Consider the following 23,018-nt stretch of genomic DNA (forward strand, 5'->3'; position numbering starts at 1 on the left):
TAAATATAAAATATTAAAATATATAATATATTTTTAAATATATATGAAATATATAAATTATATATAATATTATATCATTATAATTATATATAGAAATTATATATATAATATATAAAATATTTAAAAAATATCTAAAATATAAATTAAACAAATTTATAACTAAATTGGACATCTGAACAAAAAAGCAAGCAATAACATAAAATATACATGATTTCATATGAAAAGATACATGAAAAAAACTCCTTCTGGTATGAGTAAAATTTTTGCCACTTAAATTACGCAAGTGTTCTATTATTATATTAGTAATTATAAAGTATATAACTGCACATAAATTATGTGATTGTACAATAGCCATTTTTTAGTCAGTAAGAGATGAACCATTCAGCTGGTAAATTACAGCAGCACAAGTGCTGATGTGTAACGAATTCACTTGGATGAAGACCTCTTATAAAAATAGTTTATTATGCACGACATTGTTTAAAGAACCTGAGAGACTTTAAATGCCCAGAGTACAGAATGACTCCAAACTAATGCTCCAAAGCAGTGTTGTCATCTTAAATGGAAATTATGAGTTAGAAATTTTCCATGAGGCTTTGTTAAGTAGTGCTGAACTGTTCAAACTCAAAGCAACACGTTCTTGAAGCACAAAAACAAGCTTAAATATAAAATGCACAAATCTGCAAACAGTAAACAGGCTGGGTAATGTTTCAATAACATTCCAATTATAGTGTCCATTTTACACTGCATAAGCACTGATTAATAGTAATTCATAATGCGTTTAAAAAACAATTATTTGGTAAATCAGCCAGCAATTACACAAAGTTGTTACTACCGTAATTAAAGATTGCGTAATACGTATAAGATGAACACAATGTCATACTATCATTCCAGCAAAAACAATGAGGAATGCACATGCACTATGTTTTTTCAGCATTTTAAGTGCAATAAAAACCAGTTTATTGAACATCTACACCTGTCTTCAACATCTGATACCTTTAAAACCTCTGCTAGACCATCTCTTCAAAGAAAGCATGGCCATATCCAAGCTGAGAACACTCTCTCACATCAATCATGGCCACTTTAAGTACAGGTCAACGGAGAAATGAAAGGAACAACACCTGGTTTATGGAAGTGGTCTCCTCTAATTCTGCCGTCAGTAAATGGAAAGACAGCTTGCACCCTTATAAACCTGTCTTTCCATTTACTGCTGCTTTATCCTCCAAAAATGCAGGTTTCAAGAAATCCATAAGCTGAAGTCAGCGTTTGGACTTCAAATGCTACGTATGTACATTCATTATCCCACCGTAAGCTGGATGTAGCCTTAGTGTACTACCACAATTTGTGCTGAACATGCTGATATAAAAACACTATAATTGTGGTTGTTGCTTTGATTTATCATCTTTCCAAAGACGTTTTGACAGACCTCCATATATCCACTGTGTCTCTTAGTGCTGTAACAACGGAAAAAGAGCTCGTTTTCAAATGCATGCTGTTTTTAAACCATTTCTCATTCAGCATTTTTAATGGGAATTTCTGAACCCACGGCTGTGTCATGCACTTTTCCAGAAACTTTCTTGCAATCGTTGTATGTTGGATCCTCGGAGAACAGCAAAGTCCTTGAGTCAATGAACTGCACAGCACCTGGAGGAATGGCTTTGATTTTCATACAGTGTGTAAACCTTGGAAAATAGAGCCCTGTCTAAGAGCTGAACGGATGTATAGTCTTACAAAAAAGCTCAGATCCCTTTGTCTGGATCTGTACACCAGAGATTCCTCAACCGCTTTAGGCAAAAAGAGAGACAGATCTGCGCTTTTGTACGAAACAAAGGCACCTTGACAGAGTCTTCTGCATAGCGCTTAAATGGTAGTATGTACAAAATATTGTCTCTACACTACAGCAGTGATCATCACGGTTTGATACTATTGGATTTTTTTTTTATTATTATGAAATGCATGTTAAATGCATGAAATTTAATTGCAGAAGGTGTCTTCTCTGACCAATGTAGTATTAAATTTGCCTTTTTAATATAATTTTGCTTTGAAACCATTCAGGAACCATAAATGTTTAAAATTACTAAATAAATTACCGGTAAATTACCATTAAGAGATCATGTGTGAATGATGTTTTTTTCCAGCTGTTTAAACTCTCATTTTGACGGCACCCATTCACTGCAGAGGATCCATTGTTGAGCTCTACATCTTTTCTGATGAAAAAACAAGCTCATCTACATATTGGATGGCCTGAGCAAATTTTCATTTTTGGGTGAACGATTCTTTTAATAATAAAATTTTATAAAACTTAAGTTTAATATGAGTTGGGGCATAAATTGAGGAATAATATCAGTGATGCCTTAGCCAGCACTATGAACACTACAGACTAGTGAAACATTCCATATAGATATGGATTTGGTTACAGAAAATGTGCTAGTGAGAACAACAGTGTGTAATTTATGAGCAACAAATCATATGCAGCTGAGGTCTCAGAGTTATTCAAGGCATTCGTTTCAGTTGCACAACAGTCTCAACAATCATAAAGTCACAAGGCTCCTGTGTATGAAAGGGAAGTACAGTCATCCAAGGGTCTGCAGCAGTAACCAGGCGATCTGAATGGAATGCAACAGTCAGTGATGACTACTCTGATACAATAATAATAATAATGCATATTAGTGCATTATATTTTCACAACATGCACTTTACCACTGCTTGAATTTTTTTAATTAAATTGTTATATTATATATTGAATAAAGGGTGCCCTCAATCTCCAAACTTAAAAGGCACCCAATATTATATTATCTTATATTAAAAACTGAGGGTTTCTGTATATCGCAGCGCATTTTTGTGCAATTTATTGTCACTGCAACATTACCAGTGTTTAATGAATTCAGGGCAATTTATATTATACGGTTTTTTAAATTTTTTTTATTGTGCATTATATTTTCCCAGCATGCCGTTTACCAGGGCTTAAAATGATTTGTGACATGTGGCAAATATGGTCAGTGAATTTTACAGTCTTCTTGCTGATGCATTGTACTGACAGAGCCACATTAAGCCTTTGTAGAGTTTACACAACAAAACCCTGGAAAGATTCTGACATATTAGTGCCAATTCACTGTCACCTTGCATTAAACTGCAGAAAATCACAGCTATCCTGTTAGGATACATTGGCAGGCAACTGCAGATACAGATTCCATACATGCTTCGTGTCATTTAACGCAAGTAGTGCACTGTACCTTATTACTGAGATTCTCTTTGTTGTTCCCAGCTTTACTTCTTCTCAATTTGATGGAAGGCGAACGAAGCAGATTTTTAATCCGACTTTTGATAGTTGTGTTTTCCACTGTCATCTTGATTTGGTGCGCTGTTGAATCAATGTTTCCAGCAAACAAATGGCGGGGCGCTACAATCACAGTCGGTAATCAATTAAACCAACGATACGCGTTTAAAATAAGCCATGATCCATTCACAGCCTTTTATTTGATATACTAAACCAATCCACCGTCATCGCGAACCACTATCGGAGCTTTAAATCCCGTGCGGTGGTCCTGTCGGTGAGAGACGCGCTCCTCACTGACGTCCATTTGTTAAAATGGACCATGTTTCATGTTTCTTGTCAGCAGTTTGACGGCGAGCCGGTCTGAAAGCTCCGCGAACAACCTCCAGCCGTGATACCTTCACCGGTACGGTGTGTGTATTTACAAACCCTACTACTGTAAAGGCAAGGCTCATGAATATTAATTATGCAAGGCGACGTTTTTTCGGTCGGCTTTTCTGATTGGCTGAAAGGCTGACGTCGGGAGGCGGATGCTAGTCAGCTGACCAATTAACGATTTCTACTATGGGGGAACTCTCGGCTCCTGAATATGAATGAGATGACGTGACTTGATACCCCGGGAAGGGTACGAATTGTTGCGCGCTTGACCTAATTAATATTAAAATTTGCCTTAGCCACTTAGCCATATACTTTAAATACACATATAACGCATGACTACTATACTGCACATATGGGCGGTTGTGTGATACTGCAATGTAGTCAATTCGTTTACTTTAGGCAAAGTGTTTATTTTGATGTTCGCAAATAACTGAATTAATAGTAGAACAGAAAACTGTGGCATTATCATATCCATTTCCCCCAGATGGAAAATCCAGTTTAAGCTGGTAACTCCGTTTTTCAACCTGGTAGCTGGTTTAAGCTGGTTAAAGCACAAATGTACCATCTTGGACCAGTAACATACCATCTACAGGGTAAATGTTGTTTGCATTTTACAGCAATGGTTCCAATGTAAACACTGCATGGTTGCAATTCTCCAGTCTAGACCTAGTGCCATTCTGTGATACCCATGTAGCTTTTTCATGCCCATATACCAAATGTTGTCTCTCTCTCTCTATATGTATGTATTTAAGCTGGCAAATGGAGATTGATGATGAAGAACAAATTGAGCTTGCTGTGCTATTAAGACTGAAAACAGCAGTAACTGAATGACAAAAACAACATTTATCATTCCCTTACTGTTTGTTGTTAAAAAGGTACTTCATTACGTTTTAAGGTAATTTGATAGTGTTAACATTTGTTGGACTGAATTATGGCTGATGTATAGCTTTTTTTTTTTTTTATAAATACATCAAGTCTGCCATCTAGTGATGCCAAGAAGTACCTTAGGATTTACTTCCCCCCTCATTCAACAGTAAACCAGTGCACTTACTGTACAATGCATTCCTTCTCTTCTCTAGCTCGTTTCCTAACCTAGTTGTCTAACGAACCTGGTAATGCGTCCTACAATTGTTGGCTCTTTCATTAATTGATTTGTTCGTCTTTTATTAGTTTTAGCATCTGCTAAACGCTTAAATGTAATGTAACGGTAAACTCATCTGACTTTTAGAGCGATTTATATTTAGATAGAACTCATTTTAGAGGAAACAGTGAGTCAGACATACAGACACAAGATTTTCTTGCCTCGTCACGAAGCATTCATACACCTTTTATTAATAAACTACAACAGTAAGAAAAAAAAATCGTAAGTTAATAGCTACATTACAGGATATCAGACTTACTCCCAATACTAAAGCTCTTGCCAAACAACACAAGCAGCTTGAAAACACAAGCACAAGAACATGAAAACATTAAATGCATCAACTTACAATTGAGCAACTAAACATTTATGGGTGGTCTTTTAAAATATCACTTTTTCACGTTCTTATCATTTTGAGTTTTTCCTATTCTGCCTTTGGAACCACCATGAAGTTGGATGACACTGACAGGTTCCTCTGAAGGCCCTCCCAAATCTTGTTTCTTACCTACCTGCAAGAACTTTCTAGCCCAGTTTGCCAATGCAACCATAGGAGACAGTTCACCGTGTCCCTGCTGCATGTGGAAAATTAAAGGATCAAGACATGCATTGAGACAGTACAGTATTTGGGAGGATTCAGAGAGCAGATTGACCACCCATGCAACCCAGCAAGCATTTTTGCAGTGATCCAAACTGAAGAAAATTATACAGGCGATGATGTGAAGCAGCTGCCCTGGCACCCAACACACCAGGAAGTTGGCAATGAAAACGGCAATCAGCCAGATGGTCTTGTCCAGGCCTTGCATGTTGCCTGGGCCCCACTGTTGCCGTGACTGCTTCATCCGGGAAATGATCTTCACATAGGAGGGAATGATGAGGAGCAGTGGGACAGAAACCTGAATTGAGTAGTGGGACAGGAGATTGTAGGTTACTTCAGTGGTCCTGAACCTGGAGATCACCACCGCTCCACACACATGGATGCCATCTTTCCTGACCCAATAGAGAATGTTAGGATAACTGAAGTAGATGAAGAGGGCGGTGATGGCCCAGAGTAGAAGCGAAACCAGTGCACTGTTCCGAGGGGTCCGGATCATCCGGGACTCCAGAGGGAAGACGATTGCAAAGAAACGGTCAGTGCTGATGGCGCAAATGAACATGGTACTAGACACCAACCCGCCGAAGTATAGGATTTTCACCACGACGCAGAGCGAATGGCCAATTTTCCAGTGGTAGTCGGAGCTAATGTAGACAGCCCAGGGTCCCATAGAAGCCAGATAAGCAAGGTCACATAGAGCCAGGTTCAGTACGCCTATGGACCCAATACTCCAAGGCTGGGACGGCCGCAGGCAAGCCCACAGGCTCCAAAGGTTTCCAATTGTTCCAAGGATGGAAAGTATGTAAAAGACAAGAGGTATGAAGTTGGAGCCGTACATGCGGTTGGAGGGACAATCCATGTATGGAACCAAAGGAAGGGCCAAATCACTGGGGTAGGTGCAGTTCTTTGACCAAGCCCAGTAAGAACTGTTGTTTACTGCCGACATTTCTTATGCTTGGTCTATATTCTTTTTAAGAGAAAAAAGACAAAATTAGTTACCTATCTCTCGTAAATTATTATTCTTAGCTTCCCAGCACCAATTTGGTCTGGATGCTGAACTCAAATCACAATTTCGGTCTCATCTCATACAACACAGAGCAAAAATCTCTCTTACCTTGAGAAAGCTGAAAGGTTTGATTACACCCATTTGTCAACTGCTGTATATTAACCCTGATCCCTCCTTGAAATACATACGTATTTGCTCTTGGGAGTTGTGTGCAAAGTAAAGACCATGAGTTGATAATTAACTGCTTCTTTAATGGTCAAAAGTCTAGATCAAATCTCAAATGAAACATTTCTTCTATGTTTTTGGACACTTGTTAGTGGTGACTGATTGATGTATCAACCTGGGCTACATTTCCCAAAAGCGCCATAAGCCGATAATAGAGACCATATGGATATTTTAAGATTGATAGAATTTACTGATAACAACGTCCATTTTGCCAGTTTAGTTCCAATATCTTCAAACAACCTTGTTGGAGTAACAAACAAACTGTTGACATTATTTTAGTGAACCGAGTAAATATAAACTGAGTAAAATATGCTTGAATTAACTTAAGCATGTTCATTAACATCTAATTTTTTTGTATTATGTATTAAACAATAGAATGTGGTCAACCGCTAATTGGTAAAAATAAAATGACATTCTAATCAAAAATATCTACAAAAAAACTCTACACAGTTTATCTCAAAGGAGCACATTTTAGACTAAGCAGAATATAAAGATGAAAGAGCTTCTTTTTAATCTTGCTGTTTTAATGAACCACAATGCCAAGAATCATTAATGCAAATGAAAACTTTAAAAACATTTACTTTTACAGACTTGTGTACATCTTTATTAACTTGAAAAGACATCCATCTCTTTTACAAAGGAGAGAGACAGCACTGATTTATAGCATATAAAAAAATAAGTCTTTAAGTTTTCAGACTAACAAAAGGAATATATTTTACATATTTACAATATCCAAGAAGTTATATTGGCCAATATACAGACTTTTAACAAGCTAACGTATTTACAAAAGAAAAAAGAAAAGTGTAGCATTAAATATACACAAGAACATAAACAGTGTGACTGCATCTCGATGTATGTAGCGTAACATTCCTATGTAGTTTATCTGTACCTATTTTGTCTAAATCTAAAGCAAAACAATTGCATAGTGATTACTACAGTTGTAAGCTCAAACTGAGGGATCTCTTGAAGTTAACCACCTCATTGGAAGTGTGACATTAGTGTTACAACCCTTTGAAATGCTTCATTATAATTTATGTTGCTGTTGAGGAGGGGGAAATAAGAGGTTTTCAAAACTAAAACGTTCAAATGCAATAAACTGACTGCACTCAAACTTCACCAATTACTTTCAAAACAAAACAAAAAAAGTCAAAAGAGTATTAAAAACACAGTACTAACACATCAGAGTAAACCTCAGCAGTGGATACACTATATCCTTTTATTCCTAAGATCCTAATGCTATTGTTATAGGTTTACTATTCCCTAATACAACAAACCTATGTCCCAATATGCATATAGAAGAACCTGTTGAAAGGCACTCAACGTAAGATATATGTATATAATCTAGCTTTTCTGTAACAAGAACACAGCCTGTTTTCTGAATTTAACATCTATTATTGCCTTAACATGCATTCATGTAAATGGGTTTAATCGACAGTGGTTTAAGTTTCAACTAGATGCAAAGACAGTGACATTTGTGTAATCTCATTAGCAGATAAACTCAAGCGTGATAGGGCTTTACTGTTAAAAGTCACTGGGCAAATTCAATTATACCTAAAAAGGTCACCTGGAAAATCACCCTAATGATCACACAAAATTCCCAGCACAAACAATAATGATCAGCTTCACCTTCATTGTGCTAAGGGAGAAATAATCCTATGTTTAAAGAGCAAGTAAACGTTTTCTTTTATTTTCTTAATGAACTCCAATGGGGAAAAAACAACATGCTCCAATATGGAGGTTAGGATGAGTAAACAGCTTCTTTCACAACTATTACCACAAAGAGTGGATGCACAATTGCTAGCAAAACCAGTCAGACATCTAGGTGGTCTAGTAGTTTGAGTATACAAAAAAACAACAAAAAAAAGGTCAATCAACAAAAGTCTTTGGATTTACCAGAGGCACAACAGGTAGTGCCCACAGCAGCAGGAATTTGACAGCAAACAAACAATAAATACATTTAAAAAACCTATTCTGTACATAAACATGTTAAACGTAAGCAGCAGCTATACCTGATACATTGACTGGTAGATCACATTTGTGTTCTATGAACATCTTCCTCGTTTGAGTCTGGTTTGAGAACTGGGGAGCCAGTCACCTTATTCAAAACAGTGTCTTGAACCTTTAACCCTAGAGGAACCAGTTTAGGCATAGGCCGCCATGTCACACTGGTCCCTTCATTGGTAGACTGACCTGATGCAGCTTCACTTGCAGCTTTCATGTGCAACAGAGGTGGCAGTGTAGGGGCATCACCTTTATCGTTGCACGTTGGGGCATGTGGACTCTGAACGTTTGTTGATGGTGCAACCCCAGATTCAGATGAAACGGAAGGTGAATCTGATCCAAAAATGACTTTGACCAAGTCATCCACTTTGGGTGGGATATCGATTTCATCTTTAGAGTCTGGAGACATTAGATCTTCATCCAGAGTTAGGAACAAGGGACTGAGAGCACGGTCATCATCCCGTTCTTCATCTGCCTGCTTGTCCGAACATGACTGTATCTCGCCTGGCACGACAATTCTCTGATCTTCATCTTCGTTACTCAGCTGCTGGCTAAGGAGAACAAGCTCGTCTAACAAAGACATGAGATTTTCATCCTCAGGATCGTTGCAGTCATCCGGACCTTTCTTGTCCAGTCCTTCTTGGTTGGATGAAGTAACAGATGCACTGTTCTCATCTCCTCCAACAGGTTGTTTGGGGACATCCTTGGATTGAGGCTCATCCACAACTGCCCTTTCCTCCAAATCAGGAATTTGAACATCTGAAGGGTTCTGCTGATTCTCCACAGTTGCAAGGACAGATGTTGGCTGTGCCTGGACAGCAGATGTATCTTCCACAACTTTCTGTGGTATTACCAGATTCTCCACCGGTGGAACCAGAGAAATAACATTGGTGATATTTGGAAGGTTGGCGGAATCCACTGAAAATGAGGCATTGCAAAATAAACAAATTTTACCCATATGAATATCACTGAAGTATGGAAGCCTGTTTCCGCCACTGAATAAAAAAAGATAATTGCGACTTTTTCTCTCAAAATTGTATCTTTCTTCAGAACTATGAGATATAAACTTGCAATTCTGAAGTGTTTTTCTCAGAATTGCATGATATAAACTCGAAATTGCGAGTTACAAAGTCAGAATTGTGTGATACAAGATTACAGTTCTGAGAAATAGTCACAATTCTGAGAAATAAAGTCAGAACGAGAAATAAATTCAATTACGAGAAAAAAGTCAGAATTGCAAGTTGATATCTCGCAATTGAGAAATTATTTTACCTCATAATTGAGTTTATATCTCAATTCTGACCTCTCGCAATTCTGACTTATTTTCTCACAACTGTGAGATATAAACTCACATTGCAAGTTATGTTTTGGCCGCGGAAGCATGGCAGCGGGCTTTGTCTTGAACACACTTCATTCCACGAAACATTTATTCCTTCTTGTTTATTTGTAAAATTATTTATTTATATTGACCAACAAAAAACATTCAAATGAAGATACAAATTATACCAAACGAAACTCGTTCCAAAAAAAGGATTCTACAAACAAAAACGTATGAAGTGGTTAAAAAATTATGTCTGACCCACTTCCTTTCTTCCGGCATACTGCCGTCCGATTTGCCACGCCCTTATGACGTTTACAATTTTCGTTCTTAATTAACAAATTGAACTAAACAAAACAAACAAATAATAACCATAATATAAAATAAAAATACACTTTCTTAAATGGCTACAAGAAGTTATAAAGTCCAATTCTGAGGGGGAAAAAATACTATTTTCTGACAATTGCGAATTTATCTCACAATTCTGACTTTATAACTCGCAATTGTGTGTTATAAACTTAGAATTTCAAGATATAAACTTGCAATTCTGAGAAAAAAAAGTCATAATTGCGAGTTTATATCTCACAATTCTCACTTTATTTCTCAGAATTGTGACTTTATTTCTCAGATTTGCAAGTTTATATCACGCAGGTCTGCCTTTGTAACTCGCAACTGGAAGTTTATATCACACAATTCTGACTTTGTGACTTTTGTGCACTTGCGAGTTTACATCATGTAATTCTGAGAAAGAAAAGTCAGAATTGTGAGATAAAAGTCGCAATTACCTTTTTAATTTTTTATTCAGTTGCGGAAACGGGCTTCCATACTGAAAAATGTAGTCAACTTAATAAATAATCTGATTCAATAAATATATGACTATACCAGCCAAGGTAACTCACCTTGTGTGTTAATATTAACAGGACTGTTTGTAATTTTAATAAACTGAGACTGCAACAATGGAAGGGGATTTTTCACTCCAACCGGGTGAGATACTGAAGGAACTATGGACACAGATGCAACACCTAGTAAAAAAAAGAAAAGACAAACACAAAATGCTTATCATATCACTTATTATAGCCATGACATTTTTAAAAGCATCATTGACCTGTTCAGAGACAAACCTGGTGTGGATGATTGCTGTGTCCCTACAGAGGTGATGCCAATCGGTTGAAGTGGGTTGTTTATGGTTATGATTTGATTGCATGGAACCATGGTATTCATCAGAGGGAATACTTGAGGTATACACACTAAACAAAACACAAGAGACATCGAAAAGTGTGAACATCCAAAAACCAGTTCCATCCAAGTCAAGTCAACATGGCACATGTAGGTAAATGTTTTCTTCTCTGACTAACCATTAGTAAAAAGAGGCTCGTTGACTGGAGATCCTTGTATCACCTGGGATGTAGCACGGGAGAGAATGTTTGGACGCGTTCTCTCACGTGGTATTGGGGAATGTTTTACAGGACTTGGGACAGAGACAGGTTTCTTTTGTGGACTGGAGTTAACGGATGGCTGAGAAGGTTTAGACGTGCTACCTTTCTCTTTATCCTGAGTTTTAAGAGAGTTTTTGCTAGCATCGAGGTTTGCAGGCGAGGCTGGTGCGGATTTGGAAATGCTTTCAGTCTGTTCCAGGCTTTTTTGTTTTTTAATACTCAAGTCCATTGGTTTGGAAGGAGAATAGGTAGGTTTGGGAACATCTTTCAATTTGTTCTGGTATGCTAAACCTTTCTGTTTACTTCCAAGATCAGCTAGTTTACGTTTGGGTTTAGATTTGGGCATTGCCTGGTTCAGCTGGCACTTCATCTCTGTTGGATTAGACTGGGCTTCCAGGGATTTTTGTTTAGCAATAATTTCATTAAGCTTCTGCCTGATGGACTCTGTACTCTTGTCTGTGGACAAAAACAGATACAATGTTTGTTAGCAAAACACAGATGTTCATGCATTAACATTATATCATTTAATATAAGAATACATCACAAATACTAAGTTGCTGATTTGTTATGTGTGCAAGAAAAAAATGATTCCACTGTCTGAAGGACTGCCTTACCACACAATAGTGAAAGTGTCTGTAGGTAACGCTGTCTCTTAAATTGCAGCCTCGCTCTTCTTTCTACTAAGTGGTCCTCCTGGTTAACCAGGGACTCAATCTCTTTTTGAGCCTTGAAATAAAAAAAGCCATAAAACAAACAATATTTTCAATGTGATTACAAGCATGAAATGAAGCAAAACCAACAACAAACCATTGTAAGGATTCTCATCTTGGAGGTCTTAAGATTTTTTGAAGGCTTTCCGAGTGTTGCATGAAGTTTAAGAAAGCACTCTTTAAGTGTGTGGCGCCTCTTTCTCTCCAGCCTCACTCTCTGTACAAAGATATTTTATAATACAATGCATGAAATATATTACACGTGTATGTTACAAAACGCATAGAAAGGGTTGGATCAGTCATTTAAAAAAAATGTGTGAAACAGAGAGGATAAAACTTACCTTGACCCTCACCTCCAACCTTTCATCATGAATGTGCTTCCGGTCACTGCAAAACGTTTAAAAATAATTGGTTCACTTTTATAAGCAAAGCATCTATTTCTAAATGCACTCGTAGTGTAGAAATGAATCAGGTTAAATACCAAAATAAACATAAAAAAAAAAAAGAAGCAAACTACACTTCCACATAATCAGACGTTAATCAGGTGTGCATTACCTCTGATGTTGATTTCGCCTCGATGCAGATGCCTGAAGTTTGGTAATATTGTTTTCCTCGGCAGACTCTTCAATGGTCTCAATATCAACCACCACCTCTGCAAAATCTCTCATCTCAGAGACCAAACCATCTGTATCCAACATCCTCTCCTCTTTATAAGAACCCTGGATAAAAAATAAAACTAGCCTGAACAAACAATATAATAGTTTGTTGAGCTACATTAAATTATTCAGAAAAGGTGAAAAGAGTCAATTTTACAAAGCTCTTACACTCAAACTACATGCATCTTCTCGGTCATCATCACTGTACAGGTCAGAGTCATCAGTTAATTCTGTTACGTCCGAACCAATCTCTTCCTCTTCAGAAACTGGAGCGATGTTAAAATGTGTTTCTTTCACTTTGGGATTAGCTCTGTTACCAGCTTCAGCCAAACTCGAACCACCTCCAGAAAACTGACTGGGTTTTGGAGAGGAGGCAGCAGAAGATGGAAGCTCTGATACACTTTCTGCTATTAGTTCAGAACCGTCGCAGCTTTTTTGTTTAGAAGGATCCATTTCAGATTGGTTATGGACATGACTGACTGCCCCTTCTGTTGAAACTGAGCTAACAGAAACGGCGGTCTCAGACTTAGTGGAGCCTTGGTTCAGTAGCGTTGAACTTCCATGCTTAAGCAATGTAAAGCCACTCTGAGGGAGGATAGGGGAGGAAGTTGGAATGATAATTCCAGTGTTTTGAACAGGATTTGGTGGGAGAATCCTTAATGTGCAAGTGCCAGACTGTCCCAGAAAACCTGGGACAACTTTAAGGGTAGAAGGAAGGCTGCTCAATGAGACCGTCTTGGATGAAGTGAGTGTGACTGGCTTGCCACTCATAGATGAAGATGTCGAGACTGGTATAGTGACAGCAGGCTTTGTCTGCATTTGTGTCGTTGGGCTGGAAGATGTGACTATGGTAGCGCTGCCACCCTGAGGCTTTTTTGGATTGACTGCAGTAGGTGCGGGCAAACGAATAAAGGTTGCTGCGGGGAATAAAGACATAATTATTAATTAATATAATAACATAATAATATAATGCCTTTTGGGGATAAGCACACATTTGTTTTGCTATTTCTCCAAACAAGTTTATGAACTTCTCACCGGATTTCAGTAAAATAATCTTTAGAACATGCTGCACAAAAATGACATCAATTCTGATATTAAACAGTGTTTGCCAGCAAAACACTAACAAATTAAACCACTAATAGTGAATTTAAATATTATTTCGAAAACACTTGAAATCTGTGTAACCATGTATGTGAAGTTTCAAGACTGGAGCTGCTATTGGTTTACATTTTTAACAAAATGGCTATACAACTAACTATATATACAATATACAACTATAACTATATATAAGGCTAATAGGCATTCCTGTAGCTCAAAAAGTAGAGTATGGTGCAAGCAATGCCAATGTCATGGGTTCGATTCTCAGGGAAAGCATTCTCAGGGAAAGCATGGACTAACAAAATGTAAATGTGTACCTTGAATGCAAAGTGGCTTTGGATAAAAGTGTCTGCTAAATGTATATGTTACACATCTATATTTACTTTTTTTCCTGAACCAATTAATATGGTATTCCAGAACCACTTACGTTGACCTTGAGATAGGAGGCTGGGTTTGATAGCTTTGATTTGACTTAGAGGCACCAACTGCAAGAGCTGGCCATTAGGATTACGGTACAATGTGTTGCCATCAGCTGTCTTCACCACCTGAAGCAGCACCTTTTGGCCTGGGGTCTGTAGGGGACGAGTCTGTGTGACAGGCTTTGTAAACCTTGGACCACTACTGGTGAGGCCTGTACTATGGGACATAACTGTGATATAAACAGTCTTTTTTCCAGGAGTGGTTGACCCAGGTGAAGAGACAGTAGTTGTTGGGGTTAGACCAGACACACCTGAAAAAAGGGAAAATGTTTATTATGGCAACTTAAACATTGGACTTGGTTGCTTGGTGAAATTATTCAAAGACATTGTGAAGCATATAAAGTCAGCAGGCCCAAAGCACCAAACTAGCCCACAATCAAAACAAATGATGATGGTGACACATTATGTCCACAATAGCAAAACACCTCAGTTGCATTGCAAATGGTCTGAGACACTATGTGACACTATATGACCACAAATTGAAAGGTACAGGTGCATCTCAATAAATTAGAATGTCATGGAAAAGTTCATTTATTTCAGTAATTCAACTAAAATTGTGAAACTCGTGTATTAAATAAATTCAATGCACACAGACTGAAGTAGTTTAAGTCTTTGGTTCTTTTAATTGTGATGATTTTGGCTCACATTTAACAAAAACCCACCAATTCACAATCTCAACAAATTAGAATACTTCATAAGAACTTCATACTAGTTTAAAATGTGTGACTGGTTGCTTTGTTTTGAACATTACCAATTAATCAGATCATGTTTAAAAATTACCATAAATTTCACAATGCTGAATGAATCCAGATGAATCAAAACAGATTCATATTTTCATTTACCACTGTACACATAGTGCCATACATCTTTACATCTCTGTCTATACAGAGGAAAGATCTGACCTTAAGATATAATGTGTCATATCAAAATCAAAGATTTTGTTGAAGTCTACAATAGCAGTCACAAATGATGATAAAAAAAAAAAGATCATGGGAAAGGTACACAAAACATAGGAAAATGTAAGTAATCCAGCATCATACTTTGAAGCTATAGCAAGCTCTAAATCACAAGCACAGACCCATATGAAGGTCAAGTATGTTACATTCACCCAGTAGATGCATGGCCAAGGTTTTGTTGGAGGGGGAAACACAGACACACAATGGCAAACCAAGGAAGCCAGGCTTACCCAGAGGCAGGCTGGGTGATTTAGTGAGGATGGTTATGGCAGGGGCTTGGACTTTTGATACAGTGGGAAAACTGGCGCTACCTGTGGAGTCTGAGGGCTTAGACACTTGGGTAACCAAGCCTGCTTTAAGAGGAGAAAGAGCCACCCCAGAAGCCCCAGCCTCCCTGCCAATCATCAACATGGAGGAGGGGATGACAGTTTTTGGAACAGAAGGCTGTAAGTGTGAGGTGCTAGTGTTGGACAGATTTTGAGAGTTGATGTGGTTGACCACAAACTGGGTGAAGACCTTTCCCACTGGGGGCTTGGTCACTATGCAAAAAACAAATTAAGGAGCAGGTTAAGTCTGCTACTTAAGTTATGCACATATTCACATGCAGTAAAGCTGCACAAATGTAACAGTGATACGCACTGCTCAATAATATACTGGACGTCCAATATTTTGGTCAATAACCTTGAGGGGAAAATGTCTGGAGGTGAAACTGCGAACCTTTTCTTGACTTACCTCCAGACTTGATGAGCGGTGTGGTTGTAGAAGCAGACGTGCTGGTAACTGTAGTTACTGTGGACACAGTAGAGACCGGAATGGATGTGATAGAGGCCTTTGTAACAGTTGATGTTGTTGCCACGTTAGGTCCAGACTGACTGACTGGACATATTCTCCCTGTAATATAAGCTGCCAGTCTGTTGGCAGGGTGCAAAGCTCCCATCTTTCCCAGCTCTAATTTGGCTTGTGGGTATGTCTTTCCATTAACCTGCAAGAACAATTGATCACAGGTTTTAAAGGTCAGGTTCTAGTCCATTCGAAAATAACCACACCTTAAATTTTCTTTATGCTATTGTGTATTCCAATACATCTAAATGGTTTTATCAGATAATTGCATGCATACCATTATCCGTCCTGGAGCATCAGGTGCTTTTTTCTCAGCCTTGAGCAAGCCTGCAGGACAACACCTGGAGCGGAAGGGCAGACCTTTCACCTCACTCGTCTCTACATCCTTTTTCAGCTCAGCTTTGTTTTGCACAACCTTCTCGTCTTCTGTTTTCTTCTCTGTAGGTTGAGAGATGATGACTTTGTATGTATCGACAGAACCATCCTCCTTCTCTTGTAGAGTCTTGGAGACTGGCTGAATGAAGTACTTGCCAATCCAGAAAGGATGCTTCAAACGATCCTGAGCCATGTGCTCACATACTATCCGCATAACATAATTTCTGGTGTCTGTACTAGCCCAACTGCATTCGGATATGATCTCAAGCCGCTTGGCAGGGCCAGACAAATTAAGAGGTACAAGCTCTCCCTCCTCAATATCTGTGAGTGGAAGGAAAAAAGGGGATTTCAATTTAAGGACCAGCTTTGTAAGACATTAAACTTGTCCTTGAACCTGACAATATGTTGTCTGACACAAACCATAATAACACCAGCTATTAGCTAATTACCAGTTAGGACAAAACTGACCTTGTGTAGAGACCTGTGAGATGTGGTGTTGGTCAACCTGCAAAAATTACAAAAGGTTTAGTTAGTGTAAAATTTTCACATGGTATTTACCAAAAATGTGCCATCCTTCATGTAGGAATCTCACCATTTTTTGTTTATCATGGCACACGGAGGAAAACGGTCGCGAACGAGCACATGTAAGCTCACTCTCCATATTGTCCTCAGTCATATTCAAATTTCTCTCTTCCATCTGTATAAAGTAAGGAAATATTTAGGATATCAAAGTGTACACATCAATGAACTTAAGAAACCGAGCTAACTTGAAAAATGACAAATACAAGGAATCGATAATGGAAAGAAAATTGCACATGAAATAGTAAAGCCATTAAAGCGTGTTTAAATGAACAGTGATCAAAACTGATGTTATTATGGTTGCAATGTCTTCTAAAACTATAAGTCTGAGTGTCTCACCCTTTTTTGTTTTGAAGGACTGAAAAAGCTTTCCAGGTCATGCTGAAATTCTCGAGACAAGAGTGCTGGAGAGGGGAATCTCGGAGGAGGAGGACAGAAAAGAACTTCTGAATCCAAACCTTCTCTTTTTCGATCCCATAATGTACTCACACGTTTAGCCGGTTCAGGTGCTGTATCTGGATCTGTCAGTACTGCAGCAGAAGGGCAACATAATTCAATTAATTTCATTTGCATAGCTCTTTTCTCAATACAAATTGTTTCAAAGCAACTTTTTAAGCAATACAAGCATGTTGGAAAGATACAAAAATATTATGTTAAAATAATGGTCAAAGTGGTCAAATGTTAGTAATGATAACAGTACTGCTATTGCAATAAATTATAGACTGACCATAAGTCTTTCTCTTTTTGTTTTTCTTCCTCCATTTAGCCTTGTTCTCCTCTGACACTCGCTGAGGTTCAGACTCATCTGTTGCACTTTCCTCCTGTTTGGGGGTCTTAAGTGCAACAACTTTGCGTCGTAGGCAGCTACAGCCCAACATGCACTGAGGTTTTCCACAGTGATGATGTCGCCTCAGGTGAACCAGACTGGCACACACGCAGCCAAGCCTACAGAATACATTGAGGCAGGGTGGTGCACGTCGTCTTATAATTCTGATGGCATCAGGGTTTCCTTTTGATACCCCCTTAAAACAGAGAGAAAAAGAGATTAGGAAGAATGTAAGGTGTTTTGGAGAACATTCTGTTATTATTGACAATCAAACTACACACTAAGATGAGTTCCACTTTGACTTGTACCTCAGCGGTGACAAGAGTGGCTAGTGCGATGGCTGCCCTTTCTTCTGTGATATAGGTACGGTGTTTGCCTTCCCACACTGCTCCATCTTCCACATCCATCAGCTTCACCAGAGTCTTAGGCAAACCTGTAGTACGTCCAGCTGCACAACTTGATGGCGTGGAGCCAGAAACTTCAACCACGGTAGTCTTATTAGAAGCTACCACTTCAGCAGTTTCTAGAGCAGGCTTTTCAGCACTCAAACTCTTGGATGCCTTCCTAGTTTTATATTTCTTGTTTTGCTGTCGCTTTTTCAAGCGCAAAGCAGGTTTGTTAACAGTAAGCATTGGTTTTATTTGCTTTCCTATACCTGACTTTAAGTGTTTTTTAGATTTATTTTCCTTCTTGAGCTTGAAAGTTGGCTTGACTTTATTGGATGTTGTGGATAAGGTAGCTGGTACTTGTTTCTTAAGTACACTATCCAGGGTACGAACGTAGCTAGTGCTCTTAGTGGGTAGCTGGTATGCAACATGTGTAACATCAGTCTGGGATAAGGCTGCAGCTCGTTCATCTATCAGTTTGCCCTCACTGGCCAGGTACTCATCCAGCATGTCACTACAAAATGCGGAGAGGTTCTTCTGTCCTGCATCTGTGCTTGACATGCCTGCAAATAAAATGTAATGCAAAATCACGTTCTTTTAGCAGCATCATCATATCAATATTTCAAGTTAGTTAATATCATATTAAAGATATATTCTTGTAATGAATTACTGACAAAATGGCATACCGTCGGTAAGGGATCCTGAGCCAGCAAACTTATCTCTCCATCCTTTAATTTTGGTGAAGTCAGTGGTTTTTCCTGTCCTTGAAACAAACCGGACTACAGAGGGAAAATGCATTCATGACAATGAAAACCTGAATCATCATTCAGGCATGATTTATTTGCTTGTTAGTTAATATTACTAAGATCCGTTACCTTGAGATGATGCTGAACTTCCTTCAGGTGAGAGTACAGGAGGGGGTATGGGTAATTGTACACCCAGATATTGCAGGTCAATTTCCAGGGTGAGATCAAGCAGATTCAACTTCAATCCAACTATGATGAGAGAACATTTAAATTAAAACTTTATTGAGCTGTTGTATAATGTATGGTAATACAATTGTGATACTTGTAAAGTTGTTCAAAATCAAAAACCTTCTTGTAGCACCGGATGAATGACCTGTCTGTGCCTCATGACTTTCAGATCACGTAAAAGCATTTTCTCTAGCTCCTCAATCTTTTCCTCTATATTTTCATAGCTGGCCCCTGTTTAAAGCAAAAAATAAAAATAAATAAAAAATTAGCTAATTTCAAAGTGGTTCCTTCACATTAATCACGATAAGACATTTAATTCTTACCATCAGGATTCTCTGTGGTTTTTTGTGCAGTCTCCGTTTTGGCATCATCTCCAAGGTGAATCTCAAGAGCTTTCTATTTCAGAATTAAGGTATATAAACCACATAGAATGTCACAAGGACGTACTGTCATAAATGAATAGAAAGTGTACTGTAGACAGGTCCAGGTCAAATAAAAAAATATTGTTTAAAACATTTTAAAGTAATAAAGCAAAACAAATAAAGTAAAAGTTGTCCATCAATTACAATTCTTCTGAAGTTAAACAAATTCGTTGTATGAAGAACAGGTCAAATTTTAAATAATTGCTTAAAAAAAAAAAAAAATTCCCCTCCACGTCACACTTGAATACATTCAGTTATTGGATTGTATATTCAAATGTGGTATATATTTAATACACATTGACTCAGGTTTTATGTCAGTAACAATGATTTACCAGAAAGGCAGTAGTAAATGACTTTATTGATATCAAGCTTGGCACAATCATCATATGAATGTTTTGGAATAAGGGTGAGATTTCATTTTTGGGTGGCTGATGGTTTTAAAGTTTTCTTTCTACATTCTAAAGTAAATTGACATGTTATTTGTGTTACCTTTGACAAGAAGGAGATAAACAACTGGCCTTCAACATCCTCCAGGCTGGGCTGCATTGGAACAGATATGGGTCCTCTGGACACCTCATTATCTTCACTGAACTTCAATTTTCCTGTTTTTTTCCGTTTAGCCTTGAATTTCTTGAAAGTGCTTCCATGAGAGTAATGTTTAGTTGGTTCAGGAACAATGTGATCAGAAACATTGGTCTCACAACTAACTGCAGACTGCAAGTCATTAAGAGGACCTGGTCGATCAGAGCACTGACTTTGAGAGATCAAGTCAATTGTTTCCCTGGGATGTTCTGGTCCACTAGGGACACTTGGTGACAATGATTCTCTTGAAGTTACAGTTCCATCCAGAGGTCTTTCTGGGATAAAATCAAGGATCTTTCTGGGAGGTACTGGCCTGTTGTTGAATAGACCTAGTGGGAAAATGTCAGGAGAGAAAGAACCTGTGCAGTCCAATAGTCTTTCTGGAAAAGAATCAAGGGTCTTTCTAGGAGGTACTGGTCTTTCACAGAATAGACTTGGTGGAAATGGATCAGGAGAAGAAGGAGCTGGGCTGGGTAAGGAGAAGTCTGAGGAAGATGGGTCATCTAATGGAAAGGAAAGGGATTCTTCATGTGTGAACAAAGTGTGTGGAGGAACTTCTTCAGAAAAAAGCTCAGGACAAGAGCCCTTGGAAGTGTCTAGGAGGCAATTAGAAATGGATTCACTCCCAGTATCTTCAGGCACTGATGCAAGTTGCTGGTAAGGAATAACGCTATTGTCTGTACTAGATGGCACATCAAAAACGGATGTAGTGACAGAAGGGACAATTGGTGTGTCAGCAGAGTCAATGTTAACTTCAGGTGAAGTAGGTGAACAAGTGTCATGCAAAGTGTCACATGTAGGGAGAGATGAAATGCCTGACTGAGACCTGAGTGTGTTGACAGGATCTGTTATAAAAACAGCATCAGCATTATGAAACACACTAGAGATATTGTCAGGTGTTCGGTCAGGATCAGGTTTGGAGGGAGAGGTAGTGTTTGGGGCATTTAATGGATCAATACAAATTTGGGAAGGTGAAAATCTAATAGATAATTGTGTATCTACAGATACAGGGGATGAAGTTGCTGATGGAGATGATAACGTAGTGGACTGAGATGTTATGTTGCTTGCATCTGTTGTTGATGATGATGATTTAACTTTTTCAGATAATGAGGCAAGTACTGGTTGTGAATCTGAGTTAGTGGTAACACAAGGGATGGAAGATGAGGTTTCAGGGGTTAAGACAGGTTCACAGGACTTTTCAGAGTCTAAGGATGAGCTGGGAACATTAGGTTTTGGTGTAGTAGGTCTTGTCTTAGACTTTCTCTGTTTAAGAAACTGAGCAAGGAGTGGTAGGGGTACACGTTCTGGCCGCTTATGTGGTAAAGCTTTCTTTGTGTTTGCTTCAGACTTGGCCTCAGTGTCCAGAGAAGAAAGGGTCTCCATCCCCTTTTCATCATTTTGGTCACAGGATAGCAATATAATCTTGTCAGCTTTGTGTTCATGCATTTCTGTTTTATTCTCATCTATTTTCAACTCTGTTTTTGAGTTGGTGTCTGTGCTTTTACATCTGTGAATGTCACCTACCACAGTTTCATCTTTACTAACAACTTGTAGTATATTTTCTGTTTTGGATGATATGTCCATTCCCTCCTTTTGTTCACTTGTTGTGGATGTTTGCAAGACCACACCATTTTTCGTGATATTCTCGAGTGATAACCTTTTTACTTTCACATGAGCACCTTTAATAAAGTCTGAGAATGCCAATGACGATGGGCGCTTCTTGCTGCTGTCAGAGAACGGGAGAGAAAAGACAAACATTGTTAAATTTGGCAAAATTGGCAAATATGTACAATATCTGAAAATATTTTTATATGCAGGCTACAGCCTAAAACACACTATGCAAGTATGTGAATGCAAACACTTTTGAGTACTTCTTTCTCTTTCTGGCCAACTGATATCATAGTGGATCAACCACTTGGAGAGAATCTCGCTGAGAGTGTTAGATAAATTGTCAACATGTTTATGGCTAGCTACCTGAATAATACCACAGCCAGTTCGTTCCAAACCAGTAAGATCTTCCTTCATCTACGGAATACAAATGAAGATATTTTTTGATGAAATCCATGTGCTTTCTGACCCTGCATAGACAGCAACACAACTACCACGTTCAAAGCCCAGAAAGGTAGTAAGGACAAAGCTACGGGAATACTTTTTGTGCGCAAAGAAAACAAAAATAACTTTATTAAAAAAAAACGTTCTCTTACGTGTGGTGCTGTTGACGCAGGAGCCGGTGTTCTGACATAGAACCCAGATGCGCTGCATCTTGTTTACAAGCAGAGGAAGATGCACGCTGTACATAAAACAGTCTTGGTAAGCATGGCTGAAGATTACAACAGAGAGGATGGATGACTTGCAATTTTTTGCCCAGCCTTACTTATTTGAACCAGAATATACAGACGATGAACTAAGAGATGGACGTTCTACATCAGAACGCCGCCTCCTGCGTCAACAGCACCACACGCATATGTTGTGGTACTCTCGTAAATGCGCATCGAAGACTGACACGGAAGAAAATAAATTGTTGAATAAAGTCATTTTTTTGTTTTCTTTGCGCACAAAAGGTATTTTTGTAGCTTCATAAAATTATGACTGAAACACTGATGTCACATGGACTATTTTAACGATGTCCTTACTACCTTTCTGGGCCTTGAACTAGGCTTGCCGCGATAGACGGTGTTGACGGTGATACCGGTGTTAATCCGCAACACCGGTTACGTCACTTGCCCACCGCGTCACCGACCCCCACCGTCGTTTTGATTTTTTATAGTAA

The 23,018-nt window shown here is 38.4% G+C and overlaps 2 protein-coding genes across 4 annotated transcripts in view; both read right to left on the bottom strand.

Annotated features, from left to right (window-relative positions):
• Positions 1 to 5,054: 5,054 nt before the first annotated feature.
• Positions 5,055 to 6,639, bottom strand: LOC107725992 (type-1A angiotensin II receptor-like). Its single transcript, XM_016535440.1, has 2 exons — positions 6,494 to 6,639; positions 5,055 to 6,346 (listed from the first exon to the last, which is right to left on the bottom strand). Exon 2 carries the CDS (start codon positions 6,323 to 6,325, stop codon positions 5,177 to 5,179), a length of 1,149 nt encoding a protein of 382 aa, XP_016390926.1. The 5' UTR covers positions 6,326 to 6,346; positions 6,494 to 6,639; the 3' UTR covers positions 5,055 to 5,176.
• An 870-nt stretch (positions 6,640 to 7,509) lies between these two features.
• Positions 7,510 to 23,018, bottom strand: part of LOC107725733 (MAX gene-associated protein-like) — a 22,648-nt gene continuing 7,139 nt past the window's right edge. For all 3 annotated transcript variants that reach the window (XM_016535122.1, XM_016535114.1, XM_016535132.1), the window contains exons 3-25: positions 20,156 to 21,974; positions 19,568 to 19,640; positions 19,365 to 19,475; positions 19,146 to 19,265; positions 18,957 to 19,049; positions 18,193 to 18,833; positions 17,786 to 18,080; positions 17,398 to 17,588; positions 17,072 to 17,176; positions 16,948 to 16,984; positions 16,382 to 16,800; positions 15,997 to 16,246; positions 15,495 to 15,803; positions 14,257 to 14,559; positions 12,900 to 13,648; positions 12,631 to 12,794; positions 12,417 to 12,462; positions 12,173 to 12,292; positions 11,980 to 12,091; positions 11,285 to 11,821; positions 11,051 to 11,176; positions 10,829 to 10,951; positions 7,510 to 9,529 (exon numbers count right to left, since the gene is read on the bottom strand). In XM_016535122.1, the coding sequence (XP_016390608.1) occupies positions 8,640 to 9,529; positions 10,829 to 10,951; positions 11,051 to 11,176; positions 11,285 to 11,821; positions 11,980 to 12,091; positions 12,173 to 12,292; positions 12,417 to 12,462; positions 12,631 to 12,794; positions 12,900 to 13,648; positions 14,257 to 14,559; positions 15,495 to 15,803; positions 15,997 to 16,246; positions 16,382 to 16,800; positions 16,948 to 16,984; positions 17,072 to 17,176; positions 17,398 to 17,588; positions 17,786 to 18,080; positions 18,193 to 18,833; positions 18,957 to 19,049; positions 19,146 to 19,265; positions 19,365 to 19,475; positions 19,568 to 19,640; positions 20,156 to 21,974 (7,633 nt within the window). In that variant the 3' untranslated portion in view covers positions 7,510 to 8,639. The remainder of the gene's footprint in view (positions 9,530 to 10,828; positions 10,952 to 11,050; positions 11,177 to 11,284; positions 11,822 to 11,979; positions 12,092 to 12,172; positions 12,293 to 12,416; positions 12,463 to 12,630; positions 12,795 to 12,899; positions 13,649 to 14,256; positions 14,560 to 15,494; positions 15,804 to 15,996; positions 16,247 to 16,381; positions 16,801 to 16,947; positions 16,985 to 17,071; positions 17,177 to 17,397; positions 17,589 to 17,785; positions 18,081 to 18,192; positions 18,834 to 18,956; positions 19,050 to 19,145; positions 19,266 to 19,364; positions 19,476 to 19,567; positions 19,641 to 20,155; positions 21,975 to 23,018) is intronic.

This window comes from Sinocyclocheilus rhinocerous, unplaced genomic scaffold (assembly GCF_001515625.1).
Source record: "Sinocyclocheilus rhinocerous isolate Xijiao unplaced genomic scaffold, SAMN03320098_v1.1 scaffold1004, whole genome shotgun sequence".
In the NCBI taxonomy this organism is placed as follows: domain Eukaryota; kingdom Metazoa; phylum Chordata; class Actinopteri; order Cypriniformes; family Cyprinidae; genus Sinocyclocheilus; species Sinocyclocheilus rhinocerous.

What these genes read in the sequence shown, in the direction of transcription:
- LOC107725992 (XM_016535440.1), bottom strand. Translation starts at nt 6,325, where the DNA reads ATGTCGGCAGTAAACAACAGTTCTTACTGGGCTTGGTCAAAGAACTGC.